The following is a 16,193-nucleotide window of genomic DNA, read 5'->3' as shown; positions in this document are numbered from 1 at the left end:
CTACACCTGTTGGTTTAAGGGCTTGTCAGTAACCATTTCATAGTAAGGTCTACACCTGTTGGTTTAAGGGCTTGTCAGTAAGCATTTCATAGTAAGGTCTACACCTGTTGGTTTAAGGGCTTGTCAGTAAGCATTTCATAGTAAGGTCTACACCTGTTGGTTTAAGGGCTTGTCAGTAAGCATTTCATAGTAAGGTCTACACCTGTTGGTTTAAGGGCTTGTCAGTAACCATTTCATAGTAAGGTCTACACCTGTTGGTTTAAGGGCTTGTCAGTAACCATTTCATAGTAAGGTCTACACCTGTTGGTTTAAGGGCTTGTCAGTAAGCATTTCATAGTAAGGTCTACACCTGTTGGTTTAAGGGCTTGTCAGTAAGCATTTCATAGTAAGGTCTACACCTGTTGGTTTAAGGGCTTGTCAGTAAGCATTTCATAGTAAGGTCTACACCTGTTGGTTTAAGGGCTTGTCAGTAACCATTTCATAGTAAGGTCTACACCTGTTGGTTTAAGGGCTTGTCAGTAACCATTTCATAGTAAGGTCTACACCTGTTGGTTTAAGGGCTTGTCAGTAAGCATTTCATAGTAAGGTCTACACCTGTTGGTTTAAGGGCTTGTCAGTAAGCATTTCATAGTAAGGTCTACACCTGTTGGTTTAAGGGCTTGTCAGTAAGCATTTCATAGTAAGGTCTACACCTGTTGGTTTAAGGGCTTGTCAGTAACCATTTCATAGTAAGGTCTACACCTGTTGGTTTAAGGGCTTGTCAGTAACCATTTCATAGTAAGGTCTACACCTGTTGGTTTAAGGGCTTGTCAGTAAGCATTTCATAGTAAGGTCTACACCTGTTGGTTTAAGGGCTTGTCAGTAACCATTTCATAGTAAGGTCTACACCTGTTGGTTTAAGGGCTTGTCAGTAACCATTTCATAGTAAGGTCTACACCTGTTGGTTTAAGGGCTTGTCAGTAAGCATTTCATAGTAAGGTCTACACCTGTTGGTTTAAGGGCTTGTCAGTAAGCATTTCATAGTAAGGTCTACACCTGTTGGTTTAAGGGCTTGTCAGTAACCATTTCATAGTAAGGTCTACACCTGTTGTGTTCATTGCATGTGACAAATACATTTGGATTTGATTTGGCTATAATATTTGTCTTTGTCTTTTTATCTATTAAATGGAAGAAGGATAAAAATCACTTGGATTGTATAGAAAGAAAGCACCCTCACTTGCTGCGCGTGTGGACTGGAGAAATGTTTCACCCAATCAGACTAGCTGTCGTCGTGTTGTTGCCGTGACTGCTGTGTCACGCTGCTCCGCTCTAGCAGATAGCAGCCCGAAGCGACCAGAGAGAGAGATAAAAACTGCCGCGTTGGAGAGTGAACGCAATGAGGGAGGAGAGGGAAGAGGGAGATTAAGAATTAGAGTTGGGGCTAGATGGAGAATTAGAGGTGGGGCTAGATGAAGAGATTGAGGTCCGTGTAAAAGGAGAAGATAGAGCTGAGGACCCTCGACATTTCTCCTCTTCTCTCTTAACAATGCTCTCTACCTGAAATAACAGAAGCATGCGTATGAGAACGATTCCCCGGAGCGCGTCTCTCCAGGAGCGGATATCGAGCCAAATTAATGACAGGAAGGAATAACGGTTTTACGCACCAGGACCGACGTGGGTTTGTTAGCAACAATGTGGTGCATCAACTGCGCCTCAGACAAGACTCCTGTTATTCTAAATAACAACAAGCTGATATACTGGTAAGGGCGCGTTTGATTTGTATTATAGATTGCTGTTTATCAAAGATTATGCGGCAATAATTGTTATTCGTCCGGAAAAAAACAGATTGTTACATTCCATGGCATTGCGTATATTTGTATTTTCCAACCACATATATGATTGTCATAAGCTTAATAATGAATGGCTTAACGTAAAGGATAGTATTGCCAGTTAGTTGGTCAATATGGTTTGTGTGGACTGCAACAGAAAACGGCTTTGTTATTGAACTGCTGTTTGATGTGCTGCCTCAAATGTCGACCCATGTTCTGTACAGTAACAGCCTACAGCAAAGCCCATTCTGTACAGTAACATCAGCCTACAGCAGAGCCCATTCTGTACAGTAACATCAGCCTACAGCAGAGCCCATTCTGTACAGTAACATCAGCCTACAGCAGAGCCCATTCTGTACAGTAACATCAGCCTACAGCAGAGCCCATTCTGTACAGTAACATCAGCCTACAGCAGAGCCCATTCTGTACAGTAACATCAGCCTACAGCAGAGCCCATTCTGTACAGTAACATCAGCCTACAGCAGAGCCCATTCTGTACAGTAACATCAGCCTACAGCAAAGCCCATTCTGTACAGTAACATCAGCCTACAGCAGAGCCCATTCTGTACAGTAACATCAGCCTACAGCAGAGCCCATTCTGTACAGTAACATCAGCCTACAGCAGAGCCCATTCTGTACAGTAACATCAGCCTACAGCAGAGCCCATTCTGTACAGTAACATCAGCCTACAGCAGAGCCCATTCTGTACAGTAACATCAGCCTACAGCAGAGCCCATTCTGTACAGTAACATCAGCCTACAGCAGAGCCCATTCTGTACAGTAACATCAGCCTACAGCAGAGCCCATTCTGTACAGTAACATCAGCCTACAGCAGAGCCCATTCTGTACAGTAACATCAGCCTACAGCAAAGCCCATTCTGTACAGTAACATCAGCCTACAGCAGAGCCCATTCTGTACAGTAACATCAGCCTACAGCAGAGCCCATTCTGTACAGTAACATCAGCCTACAGCAGAGCAGGCTACAGTTTTGTAAGTTGGAATATGTCCAGTAACATCTCTCTCTCAGAGCCTCATTCTGTACAGTAACATCTCCTCTCAAAGCCCATTCTGTACAGGTAGGATAACAGTTGGAATATGTCCTCTCTTAACTCTCTCTCTCAGGTAGGATAACAGTTGGAATATGTCCTCTCTCTCTCAGGTAGGATACCAGTTGGAATATGTCCTCTCTCTCTCTCAGGTAGGATAACAGTTGGAATATGTCCTCTCTCTCTCTCGTAGGATAACAGTTGGAATATCTCTCTCTCTCTCTCTCTCTCTCAGGTAGGATAACAGTTGGAATATGTCCTCTCTCTCTCTCTCTCTCTCTCTCTCTCAGGTAGGATAACAGTTGGAATAGGTCCTCTCTCTCTCTCAGGTAGGATAACAGTTGGAATATGTCCTCTCTTAACTCTCTCTCTCAGGTAGGATAACAGTTGGAATATGTCCTCTCTTAACTCTCTCTCTCAGGTAGGATAACAGTTGGAATATGTCCTCTCTCTCTCTCTCTCTCTCTCTCTCTCTCTCTCTCTCTCTCTCTCTCTCAGGTAGGATAACAGTTGGAATATGTCCTATCTCTCTCTCTCAGGTAGGATAACAGTTGGAATATGTCCTCTCTCTCTCTCAGGTAGGATAACAGTTGGAATATGTCCTCTCTCTCAGTTGGGGAGAAAGGAGACCAACCACTAACATTAAAAAAAGGATGCATTGTTTTCTGTGCTAATCTTTGACTTCTGTACAAATCGACAGCTTCCACACGTTCATTTTATTGACCACTTGTGTGGTGGTATGTACTTAATATGGTGTGTGGTGGTATGTACTTAATATGGTGTGTGGTGGTATATACTTAATATGGTGTGTGGTGGCCCTAAAACATTACAGGGTGAATCAAGGTGTTAAAATGTCTCTGATATACTATGGCACCTTTATATGGAGGTGAAGATATTGTTTATTAAAGTACAGTATAACCATACTATACGCTAAAATTATGGATATCTTAGTAGAGACACTGTGTGTGTGTGTGTGTGTGTGTGTGTGTGTGTGTGTGTGTGTGTGTGTGTGTGTGTGTGTGTGTGTGTGTGTGTGTGTGTGTGTGTGTGTGTGTGTGTGTGTGTGTGTGTGTGTGTGTGTGTCCTTCACACACAACCGTTTTAGTCTACCATATAAAGGAAAATATCATTATCCCAATGAGTTGTCACATCTAGTGTGTGTGTGTGTGTGTGTGTGTGTGTGTGTGTGTGTGTGTGTGTGTGTGTGTGTGTGTGTGTGTGTGTGTGTGTGTGTGTGTGTGTGTGTGTGTGTGTGTGTGTGTGTGTGTGTGTGTCCTTCACAAACAACTGTTTTAGTCTACCATATAAAGGAAAATATCATTATCCCAATGAGTTGTCACATCTAGTGTGTGTGTGTGTGTGTGTGTGTGTGTGTGTGTGTGTGTGTGTGTGTGTGTGTGTGTGTGTGTGTGTGTGTGTGTGTGTGTGTGTGTGTGTGTGTGTGTGTGTGTGTGTGTGTGTGTGTGTGTGTGTGTGTGTGTGTGTGTGTGTGTGTGAAATGAGAGGGTGAACTCATGAAGAGATGCCAAGTCTATTTTATAAGCAGTAGTGAGTTACAGCCATGTGCTCACTCTTTAACTATACCAGCTAGCCCAGACCTCAAATACCCTTTTGTAAAGTGTGTCTGTGTGTTGGGTTGTGATGTCTCTCTTACTTAAATAATTGGTTTATAGATTTGCACTGACCTATCAGAGAGTGTCAATCCTTTAAAAACAGACCTTGGATCAATGATCCTCTCTCTTTCTCACCTCGCCTCTTTAAAAGGCTGGTTACGGGGTCCAAATCACCAAGGACTTGAAATATTCCACGAAAAGGCTCTACAGCGTCTCTTCCCCCTCAGCGTCTCTTCCCCCTCAGCGTCTCTTCCCCCTCAGCGTCTCTTCCCCCTCAGCATCTCTTCCCCCTCAGCGTCTCTTCCCCCTCAGGAGGCTGAAAAGTTTGGCATCAGCCCTCAAACCCTCGATAATTTATCCAGCTACTCCTCTGAGACGGTCTTGATTGGCTGCATCACTGCTTGGTATGGTAACAGGACCGCCCTCGATCGCAGGGCGGTACAGAGGGTAGTGAGGACAGCCCAGTACATCACTGGGGCCCAGCTTCCTGCCATCCAGGTCCTCTATATCAGAGGGTGGTGAGGACAGCCCAGTACATCACTGGGGCCCAGCTCCCTGCCATCCAGAACCTCTATATCAGAGGGCGGTGAGGACAGCCCAGTACATCACTGGGGCCCAGCTCCCTGTCATCCAGGACCTCTATATCAGAGGGTAGTGAGGACAGACCAGTACATCACTGGGGCCCAGCTCCCTGCCATCCAGGACCTCTATATCAGAGGGCGGTGAGGACAGCCCAGTACATCACTGGGGCCCAGCTCCCTGTCATCCAGGAACTCTATATCAGAGGGTAGTGAGGACAGCCCAGTACATCACTGGGGCCCAGCTCCCTGCCATCCAGAACCTCTATATCAGAGGGTGGTGAGGACAGCCCAGTACATCACTGGGGCCCAGCTCCCTGCCATCCAGGACCTCTATATCAGAGGGCGGTGAGGACAGCCCAGTACATCACTGGGGCCCAGCTCCCTGTCATCCAGGAACTCTATATCAGAGGGTGGTGAGGACAGCCCAGTACATCACTGGGGCTGAGCTCCCTGCCATCCAGGACCTCTATATCAGAGGGCGGTGAGGACAGCCCAGTACATCACTGGGGCCCAGCTCCCTGTCATCCAGGACCTCTATATCAGAGGGTAGTGAGGACAGACCAGTACATCACTGGGGCCCAGCTCCCTGCCATCCAGGACCTCTATATCAGAGGGCGGTGAGGACAGCCCAGTACATCACTGGGGCCCAGCTCCCTGTCATCCAGGAACTCTATATCAGAGGGTAGTGAGGACAGCCCAGTACATCACTGGGGCTGAGCTCCCTGCCATCCAGAACCTCTATATCAGAGGGTAGTGAGGACAGCCCAGTACATCACTGGGGCCCAGCTCCCTGCCATCCAGGACCTCTATATCAGAGGGTAGTGAGGACAGACCAGTACATCACTGGGGCCCAGCTCCCTGCCATCCAGAACCTCTATATCAGAGGGCGGTGAGGACAGCCCAGTACATCACTGGGGCCCAGCTCCCTGTCATCCAGGACCTCTATATCAGAGGGTAGTGAGGACAGACCAGTACATCACTGGGGCCCAGCTCCCTGCCATCCAGGACCTCTATATCAGAGGGCGGTGAGGACAGCCCAGTACATCACTGGGGCCCAGCTCCCTGTCATCCAGGAACTCTATATCAGAGGGTAGTGAGGACAGCCCAGTACATCACTGGGGCCCAGCTCCCTGCCATCCAGAACCTCTATATCAGAGGGTGGTGAGGACAGCCCAGTACATCACTGGGGCCCAGCTCCCTGCCATCCAGGACCTCTATATCAGAGGGCGGTGAGGACAGCCCAGTACATCACTGGGGCCCAGCTCCCTGCCATCCAGAACCTCTATATCAGAGGGTGGTGAGGACAGCCCAGTACATCACTGGGGCCCAGCTCCCTGCCATCCAGGACCTCTATATCAGAGGGTAGTGAGGACAGCCCAGTACATCACTGGGGCCCAGCTCCCTGCCATCCAGAACCTCTATATCAGAGGGTAGTGAGGACAGCCCAGTACATCACTGGGGCCCAGCTCCCTGCCATCCAGAACCTATATACCAGGCGGTGAGAAAAGAGATTCCAGCCAAAAAGTTTCAAAAGAATAGAGACATTTCTCTCTCCCAGCTCTCTCCATCCAGAACCTCTATATCAGAGGGTCTCTCTCTCTCTCTCTCTCTCTCTCCAGGACTCATATCACTCACTCACATCACTCACTCACTCACCACCACTCACCACCACCACTCACTCACCACTCACCACTCCACCACCTCACCACTCACTCACCACATCACTGGGGCACCACTCACCACTCCACTCCAGAACCTCACTCACTCACTCACTCACTCACTCACTCATTTCTTTCTTTCTCTCCTTCCTCCCTCTATTGTCCAATAGCAGAGATCTGTTCTTCCTCCCTCCAGCCCTGGCCACCTGTCCTCCCTCCCTCTATTGTCCAATAGCAGAGATCTGTTCTTCCTCCCTCCAGCCCTGGCCACCTGTCCTCCCTCCCTCTGTTGTCCAATAGGAGAGATCTGTTCTTCCTCCCTCTGTTGTCCAATAGCAGAGATCTGTTCTTCCTCCCTCTGTTGTCCAATAGCAGAGATCTGTTCTTCCTCCCTCTGTTGTCCAATAGGAGAGATCTGTTCTTCCTCCCTCTGTTGTCCAATAGCAGAGATCTGTTCTTCCTCCCTCTGTTGTCCAATAGCAGAGATCTGTTCTTCCTCCCTCTGTTGTCCAATAGGAGAGATCTGTTCTTCCTCCCTCTGTTGTCCAATAGCAGAGATCTGTTCTTCCTCCCTCTGTTGTCCAATAGCAGAGATCTGTTCTTCCTCCCTCTGTTGTCCAATAGCAGAGATCTGTTCTTCCTCCCTCTGTTGTCCAATAGCAGAGATCTGTTCTTCCTCCCTCTGTTGTCCAATAGGAGAGATCTGTTCTTCCTCCCTCTGTTGTCCAATATCAGAGATCTGTTCTTCCTCCCTCTGTTGTCCAATAGGAGAGATCTGTTCTTCCTCCCTCTGTTGTCCAATAGCAGAGATCTGTTCTTCCTCCCTCTGTTGTCCAATAGCAGAGATCTGTTCTTCCTCCCTCTGTTGTCCAATAGGAGAGATCTGTTCTTCCTCCCTCTGTTGTCCAATAGGAGAGATCTGTTCTTCCTCCCTCTGTTGTCCAATAGCAGAGATCTGTTCTTCCTCCCTCTGTTGTCCAATAGCAGAGATCTGTTCTTCCTCCCTCTGTTGTCCAATAGCAGAGATCTGTTCTTCCTCCCTCTGTTGTCCAATAGCAGAGATCTGTTCTTCCTCCCTCTGTTGTCCAATAGGAGAGATCTGTTCTTCCTCCCTCTGTTGTCCAATAGCAGAGATCTGTTCTTCCTCCCTCTGTTGTCCAATAGGAGAGATCTGTTCTTCCTCCCTCTGTTGTCCAATAGGAGAGATCTGTTCTTCCTCCCTCTGTTGTCCAATAGCAGAGATCTGTTCTTCCTCCCTCTGTTGTCCAATAGGAGAGATCTGTTCTTCCTCCCTCTGTTGTCCAATAGCAGAGATCTGTTCTTCCTCCCTCTGTTGTCCAATAGGAGAGATCTGTTCTTCCTCCCTCTGTTGTCCAATAGCAGAGATCTGTTCTTCCTCCCTCTGTTGTCCAATAGCAGAGATCTGTTCTTCCTCCCTCTGTTGTCCAATAGCAGAGATCTGTTCTTCCTCCCTCTGTTGTCCAATAGGAGAGATCTGTTCTTCCTCCCTCTGTTGTCCAATAGCAGAGATCTGTTCTTCCTCCCTCTGTTGTCCAATAGGAGAGATCTGTTCTTCCTCCCTCTGTTGTCCAATAGGAGAGATCTGTTCTTCCTCCCTCTGTTGTCCAATAGCAGAGATCTGTTCTTCCTCCCTCTGTTGTCCAATAGCAGAGATCTGTTCTTCCTCCCTCTGTTGTCCAATAGCAGAGATCTGTTCTTCCTCCCTCTGTTGTCCAATAGCAGAGATCTGTTCTTCCTCCCTCTGTTGTCCAATAGCAGAGATCTGTTCTTCCTCCCTCTGTTGTCCAATAGGAGAGATCTGTTCTTCCTCCCTCTGTTGTCCAATAGCAGAGATCTGTTCTTCCTCCCTCTGTTGTCCAATAGCAGAGATCTGTTCTTCCTCCCTCTGTTGTCCAATAGCAGAGATCTGTTCTTCCTCCCTCTGTTGTCCAATAGCAGAGATCTGTTCTTCCTCCCTCTGTTGTCCAATAGCAGAGATCTGTTCTTCCTCCCTCTGTTGTCCAATAGGAGAGATCTGTTCTTCCTCCCTCTGGTGTCCAATAGCAGAGATCTGTTCTTCCTCCCTCTGTTGTCCAATAGGAGAGATCTGTTCTTCCTCCCTCTGTTGTCCAATAGGAGAGATCTGTTCTTCCTCCCTCTGTTGTCCAATAGCAGAGATCTGTTCTTCCTCCCTCTGTTGTCCAATAGCAGAGATCTGTTCTTCCTCCCTCTGTTGTCCAATAGCAGAGATCTGTTCTTCCTCCCTCTGTTGTCCAATAGCAGAGATCTGTTCTTCCTCCCTCTGTTGTCCAATAGAAGAGATCTGTTCTTCCTCCCTCTGTTGTCCAATAGGAGAGATCTGTTCTTCCTCCCTCTGTTGTCCAATAGCAGAGATCTGTTCTTCCTCCCTCTGTTGTCCAATAGCAGAGATCTGTTCTTCCTCCCTCTGTTGTCCAATAGCAGAGATCTGTTCTTCCTCCCTCTGTTGTCCAATAGCAGAGATCTGTTCTTCCTCCCTCTGTTGTCCAATAGGAGAGATCTGTTCTTCCTCCCTCTGTTGTCCAATAGCAGAGATCTGTTCTTCCTCCCTCTGTTGTCCAATAGCAGAGATCCGTTCTTCCTCCCTCTGTTGTCCAATAGCAGAGATCTGTTCTTCCTCCCTCTGTTGTCCAATAGGAGAGATCTGTTCTTCCTCCCTCTGTTGTCCAATAGGAGAGATCTGTTCTTCCTCCCTCTGTTGTCCAATAGGAGAGATCTGTTCTTCCTCCCTCTGTTGTCCAATAGCAGAGATCTGTTCTTCCTCCCTCTGTTGTCCAATAGCAGAGATCTGTTCTTCCTCCCTCTGTTGTCCAATAGGAGAGATCTGTTCTTCCTCCCTCTGTTGTCCAATAGCAGAGATCTGTTCTTCCTCCCTCTGTTGTCCAATAGCAGAGATCTGTTCTTCCTCCCTCTGTTGTCCAATAGCAGAGATCTGTTCTTCCTCCCTCTGTTGTCCAATAGCAGAGATCTGTTCTTCCTCCCTCTGTTGTCCAATAGGAGAGATCTGTTCTTCCTCCCTCTGTTGTCCAATAGCAGAGATCTGTTCTTCCTCCCTCCCTCTGTTGTCCAATAGCAGAGATCTGTTCTTCCTCCCTCTGTTGTCCAATAGCAGAGATCTGTTCTTCCTCCCTCTGTTGTCCAATAGCAGAGATCTGTTCTTCCTCCCTCTGTTGTCCAATAGGAGAGATCTGTTCTTCCTCCCTCTGTTGTCCAATAGCAGAGATCTGTTCTTCCTCCCTCTGTTGTCCAATAGGAGAGATCTGTTCTTCCTCCCTCTGTTGTCCAATAGCAGAGATCTGTTCTTCCTCCCTCTGTTGTCCAATAGCAGAGATCTGTTCTTCCTCCCTCTGTTGTCCAATAGCAGAGATCTGTTCTTCCTCCCTCTGTTGTCCAATAGCAGAGATCTGTTCTTCCTCCCTCTGTTGTCCAATAGCAGAGATCTGTTCTTCCTCCCTCTGTTGTCCAATAGCAGAGATCTGTTCTTCCTCCCTCTGTTGTCCAATAGCAGAGATCTGTTCTTCCTCCCTCTGTTGTCCAATAGCAGAGATCTGTTCTTCCTCCCTCTGTTGTCCAATAGCAGAGATCTGTTCTTCCTCCCTCTGTTGTCCAATAGCAGAGATCTGTTCTTCCTCCCTCTGTTGTCCAATAGGAGAGATCTGTTCTTCCTCCCTCTGTTGTCCAATAGCAGAGATCTGTTCTTCCTCCCTCTGTTGTCCAATAGCAGAGATCTGTTCTTCCTCCCTCTGTTGTCCAATAGGAGAGATCTGTTCTTCCTCCCTCTGTTGTCCAATAGCAGAGATCTGTTCTTCCTCCCTCTGTTGTCCAATAGGAGAGATCTGTTCTTCCTCCCTCTGTTGTCCAATAGCAGAGATCTGTTCTTCCTCCCTCTGTTGTCCAATAGGAGAGATCTGTTCTTCCTCCCTCTGTTGTCCAATAGGAGAGATCTGTTCTTCCTCCCTCTGTTGTCCAATAGCAGAGATCTGTTCTTCCTCCCTCTGTTGTCCAATAGGAGAGATCCATTCCTCTTCTCTGAATGATCCTGATCCTGTCATCACCACCACTCTCTGTACTCAGATGTTAACCAGTGTTTCCCCTATAATAGTTTTACATTATTACAATCCCCTAGATTATTTTCCAAAAATCCCCACCTACATCCTCTACCCACCAAAAGCTTCAATTCAAAACTATTTAAATATAAAAATCATTCAGTGGAGCAAGTGCAACAGAGCTGGTGGGATGGGTCCTTCTCTAGCTATTATTAGGGGAAGCACTGCTTTAAACTCATCTCAACCTCTCTCTATGGTGGCCAGTTTCAGCCACAGCTCTGTCGAATTGTGGTATAGTGGTGGGTTGTTGCCACGTTATGGATCTAGTTTGTCTACCAACTCGTCTCAGTAAGATGTTATGGATCGACGTGGCATGTTGAATCGCATCTCTGAAACTCACTTAAATAATACCTTTGATGATACAGTCGTAGCAATACAAGGTTATAACATCTACAGAAAAGACAGAAATGCCAGTGGTGGAGGTGTTGCTGTTTATATTCAGAACCACATTCCTGTAAAGCTTAGAGAGGATCTCATGTTAAATACTGTTGAAGTAATATGGCTACAGGTTGATCTGCCTCACCTAAAGCCCATTCTGGTTGGAAGCTGCTATAGACAGTCAGTATCTGGATAATGTTAAATACTGTTGTAGTAATCTGGCTACAGGTTCACCTGCCTCACCTAAAGCCCATTCTGGTGGGAAGCTGCTATAGACAGTCAGTATCTGGATAATGTTAAATACTGTTGTAGTAATCTGGCTACAGGTTCACCTGCCTCACCTAAAGCCCATTCTGGTGGGAAGCTGCTATAGACAGTCAGTATCTGGATAATGTTAAATACTGTTGTAGTAATCTGGCTACAGGTTCACCTGCCTCACCTAAAGCCCATTCTGGTGGGAAGCTGCTATAGACCACCAGTCAGTATCTGGATAATGTTAAAATGTTGAGTAATCTGGCTGTTCACCTGCCTCACCTAAAGCCCATTCTGGTGGGAAGCTGCTAAATAGACCACCAGTCAGTATCTGGATAATATGAAATGCTTGATAATGTGTGTGATATCAACAGGTTCAGGTTTTCTGGTGATTTCAATATTGACTGGCTTTCATCAAACAGCACAAGAAACAACATCAACTGTTACCAGTGCCTGCAACCTGGATTTAGTTATCAGTCAAATGGGTGTTTACAAACAGCACAGGAATGACATCATCAACATGTATTGATCACATCTATACTAACGCTGCAGAAATGTGCTCTAAAGCCGTATCCAGATCCATTGGATGTAGTGATCACAATATAGTAAGCCATATCTAGGAAAACCAAAGTTACAAAGGCTGGGCCTAATATAGTGTATAAGAGGTCATACAATACGTTTTGTAGTTATTCCTATGTTGTTGCTGGTCTGTGGTGTGTAATGAGGACCAACCAGACGCTGCTGGTCTGTGGTGTGTAATGAAAAGCAACCAGACGCTGCTGGTCTGTGGTGTGTAATGAGGAGCAACCAGATGCTGCTGGTCTGTGGTGTGTAATGAGGAGCAACCAGACGTTGCTGGTCTGTGGTGTGTAATGAGGAGCAACCAGATGCTGCTGGTCTGTGGTGTGTAATGAGGAGCAACCAGACGCTGCTGGTCTGTGGTGTTTAATGAGGAGCAACCAGACGCTTCTGGTCTGTGGTGTGTAATGAGGAGCAACCAGACGCTGCACTTGACACATTTATGAAACTACTTATTCCAGTTACTAATAAGCACCTATTAAGAAAATGACTGTGAAACTGTTAAATCACTGTGATGAGGAATTCAAAAATTGTATGGTTGAGAGGGATGAGGCAAAAGAAATGGCAAATAGATCTGGCTGTACAACCGATTGGCAAACATACTAATCAAATCAAATCAAATCAAATCAAATTTATTTATATAGCCCTTCGTACATCAGCTGATATCTCAAAGTGCTGTACAGAAACCCAGCCTAAAACCCCAAACAGCAAACAATGCAGGTGTAAAAGCACGGTGGCTAGGAAAAACTCCCTAGAAAGGCCAAAACCTAGGAAGAAACCTAGAGAGGAACCGGGCTATGTGGGGTGGCCAGTCCTCTTCTGGCTGTGCCGGGTAGAGATTATAACAGAACATGACCAAGATGTTCAAATGTTCATAAATAACCAGCATGGTCAAATAATAATAAGGCAGAACAGTTGAAACTGGAGCAGCAGCACAGTCAGGTGGACTGGGGACAGCAAGGAGCCATCATGTCAGGTAGTCCTGGGGCACGGTCCTAGGGCTCAGGTCCTCCGAGAGAGAGAAAGAAAGAGAGAATTAGAGAGAGCATATGTGGGGTGGCCAGTCCTCTTCTGGCTGTGCCGGGTGGAGATTATAACAGAACGTGGCCAAGATGTTCAAATGTTCATAAATGACCAGCATGGTTGAATAATAGTAAGGCAGAACAGTTGAAACTGGAGCAGGAGCATGGCCAGGTGGACTGGGGACAGCAAGGAGTCCTCATGTCAGGTAGTCCTGGGACATGGTCCTAGGGCCCAGGCCAGTTGAAACTGGAGCAGCAGCATGGCCAGGTGGACTGGGGACAGCAAGGAGTCATCATGTCAGGTAGTCCTGGGGCATGGTCCTAGGGCTCAGGTCCTCCGAGAGAGAGAAAGAAAGAGAGAAGGAGAGAATTAGAGAACGCACATTTAGATTCACACAGGACACCTGAATAGGACAGGAGAAGTACTCCAGATAAACAAACTGACCCTAGCCCCCGACACAAACTACTGCAGCATAAATACTGGAGGCTGAGACAGGAGGGGTCAGGAGACACTGTGGCCCCATCCGAGGACACCCCCGGACAGGGCCAAACAGGAAGGATATAACCCCACCCACTTTGCCAAAGCACAGCCCCCACACCACTAGAGGGAAATCTTCAACCACCAACTTACCATCCTGAGACAAGGCCGAGTATAGCCCACAAAGATCTCCGACACGGTACAACCCAAGGGGGGACCCAGACAGGCCGACCACAACAGTGAATCAACCCACCCAGGTGACGCACCCCCCCAGGGACGGCACGAGAGAGCCCCAGCAAGCCAGTGACTCAGCCCCGTAACAGGGTTAGAGGCAAAGAATCCCAGTGAAAAGAGGGGAACCGGCCAGGCAGAGACAGCAAGGGCGGTTCGTTGCTCCAGAGCCTTTCCGTTCACCTTCCCACTCCTGGGCCAGACTACACTCAATCATATGACCCACTGAAGAGATGAGTCTTCAGTAAAGACTTAAAGGTTGAGACCGAGTCTGCGTCTCTGACATGGGTAGGCAGACCGTTCCATAAAAATGGAGCTCTATAGGAGAAAGCCCTGCCTCCAGCTGTTTGCTTAGAAATTCTAGGGACAATTAGGAGGCCTGCGTCTTGTGACCGTAGCGTACGTGTAGGTATGTACGGCAGGACCAAATCAGAGAGGTAGGTAGGAGCAAGCCCATGTAATGCTTTGTAGGTTAGCAGTAAAACCTTGAAATCAGCCCTTGCTTTGACAGGAAGCCAGTGTAGAGAGGCTAGCACTGGAGTAATATGATCAAATTTTTTGGTTCTAGTCAGGATTCTAGCAGCCGTATTTAGCACTAACTGAAGTTTATTTAGTGCTTTATCCAGGTAGCCGGAAAATAGAGCATTGCAGTAGTCTAACCTAGAAGTGACAAAAGCATGGATTAATTTTTCTGCATCATTTTTGGACAGAAAGTTTCTGATTTTTGCAATGTTACGTAGATGGAAAAAAGCTGTCCTCGAAATGGTCTTGATATGTTCTTCAAAAGAGAGATCAGGGTACTACAAATTGAGAACTCATGTGACTAAACTGAATAAAAATGAGAAGTGTGAAATAAAGATAAATTACATAAAGAATGATAGTAAAATCTTTTGAGCACCTTCAATGAAATTTTGGGAAAAAATTCATTCATCGAATCAGATGGCTCATTCATCACAAACCCACTGATATTGCCAATTATGTTGATGATTTTTTCATTGCCAAGATTAGTAAACTTAGGCATGACATGCCAGCAACAAACGCTGGCACTATACATCCAAGTATAACTGATCAAAATATGAAATACAAACATTGTAATTTTGGCTCAAATATCCAACCAATCAGCTTGTTACCAAACCTTTTGGAAAAAAATAGTGTTTGACCAGATACAATGTTATTTTACTGTAAACAAATTGACAAACAGACTTTCAACACGCTTAAGAACATTCGACGAGCACGGCACTTACTCAAATGACTGATGATTGGCTGAGAGAAATTGATGATAAAACATTTATGGGAGCTGTTTTATTAGACTTCACTTTTGACATTATTAACCATAGTCTGCTGCTGGAACAAAACAAACTGATGTGTTATGGCAACACCCCCTGCAATAATGTGGATAAAGAGTTACCTGTCTAACAGAACCCAGAGGGTGTTATGGCTTTACACCCCCTGCAATAATGTGGATAAAGAGTTACCTGTCTAACAGAACACAGACGGTGTTATGGCTTTACACCCCCTGCTACAATGTGGATAAATAGTTACCTGTCTAACAGAACACAGACGGTGTTATGGCTTTACACCCCCTGCTACAATGTGGATAAATAGTTACCTGTCTAACAGAACACAGACGGGTGTTATGGCTTTACACCCTCTGCTATAATGTGGATAAAGAGTTACCTGTCTAACAGAACCCAGAGGGTGTTATGGCTTTACACCCCCTGCAATAATGTGGATAAAGAGTTACCTGTCTAACAGAACCCAGAGGGTGTTCTTTAATGGAAGCCTCTCCAACAAAATCCAGATGGAATCTGGTATTCCCCAGGGCAGCTGTTTAGGCCCCTTACTTTTTAAAATCTTTACTAATGACATGCCACTGGCTTTGCAATACTTATCAAAGAGTTGCAATTAGTTTCAGAGCGGGTGGCAAGGAATAAGTTAGTCCTAAATATTTATAATACTAAAAGCATTGTATTTGGGACAAATCATTCACTAAACCCTAAACCTCCATTAAATCTTGTCATAAATAATGTGGAAATTGAGCAAGTTGAAGTGACTAAACTGCTTGGAGTAACCCTGGATTGTAAACTGTCATGGTCAAAACATATTGATGCAGTAGTAGCTAAGATGGGGAGAAGTCTGTCTATAATAAAGCGCTGCTCTACCTTCTTAACAACACTATCAACAAGGCAGGTCCTACAGGCCCTAGTTTCTACCTTCTTAACAACACTATCAACAAGGCAGGTCCTACAGGCCCTAGTTTCTACCTTCTTAACAACACTATCAACAAGGCAGGTCCTACAGGCCCTAGTTTCTACCTTCTTAACAACACTATCACCAAGGCAGATCCTACAGTCTCTAGTGTTGTCCCACCTGGACTACTGTTCAGCTGTGTGATCAGGTG

At 46.3% G+C, this 16,193-nt stretch overlaps 1 protein-coding gene across 3 annotated transcripts in view; it reads left to right on the top strand.

Moving 5' to 3' along the window:
* Positions 1-1,351: 1,351 nt before the first annotated feature.
* Positions 1,352-16,193, top strand: part of LOC124045451 (IQ motif and SEC7 domain-containing protein 1-like) — a 118,984-nt gene continuing 104,142 nt past the window's right edge. For all 3 annotated transcript variants that reach the window (XR_006840859.1, XR_006840858.1, XM_046364748.1), the window contains exon 1: positions 1,352-1,739. Coding sequence is in view for 1 of the 3 variants with exons in the window: in XM_046364748.1 (XP_046220704.1) it covers positions 1,672-1,739 (68 nt within the window). In the remaining 2 variants the exon portion in view is untranslated. The remainder of the gene's footprint in view (positions 1,740-16,193) is intronic.

This window comes from Oncorhynchus gorbuscha, linkage group LG10 (genome assembly GCF_021184085.1).
Source record: "Oncorhynchus gorbuscha isolate QuinsamMale2020 ecotype Even-year linkage group LG10, OgorEven_v1.0, whole genome shotgun sequence".
NCBI lineage: Eukaryota > Metazoa > Chordata > Actinopteri > Salmoniformes > Salmonidae > Oncorhynchus > Oncorhynchus gorbuscha.
Note: the sequence above shows the minus strand (reverse complement) of the source record. Positions and strands in the feature narration are given on the sequence as shown.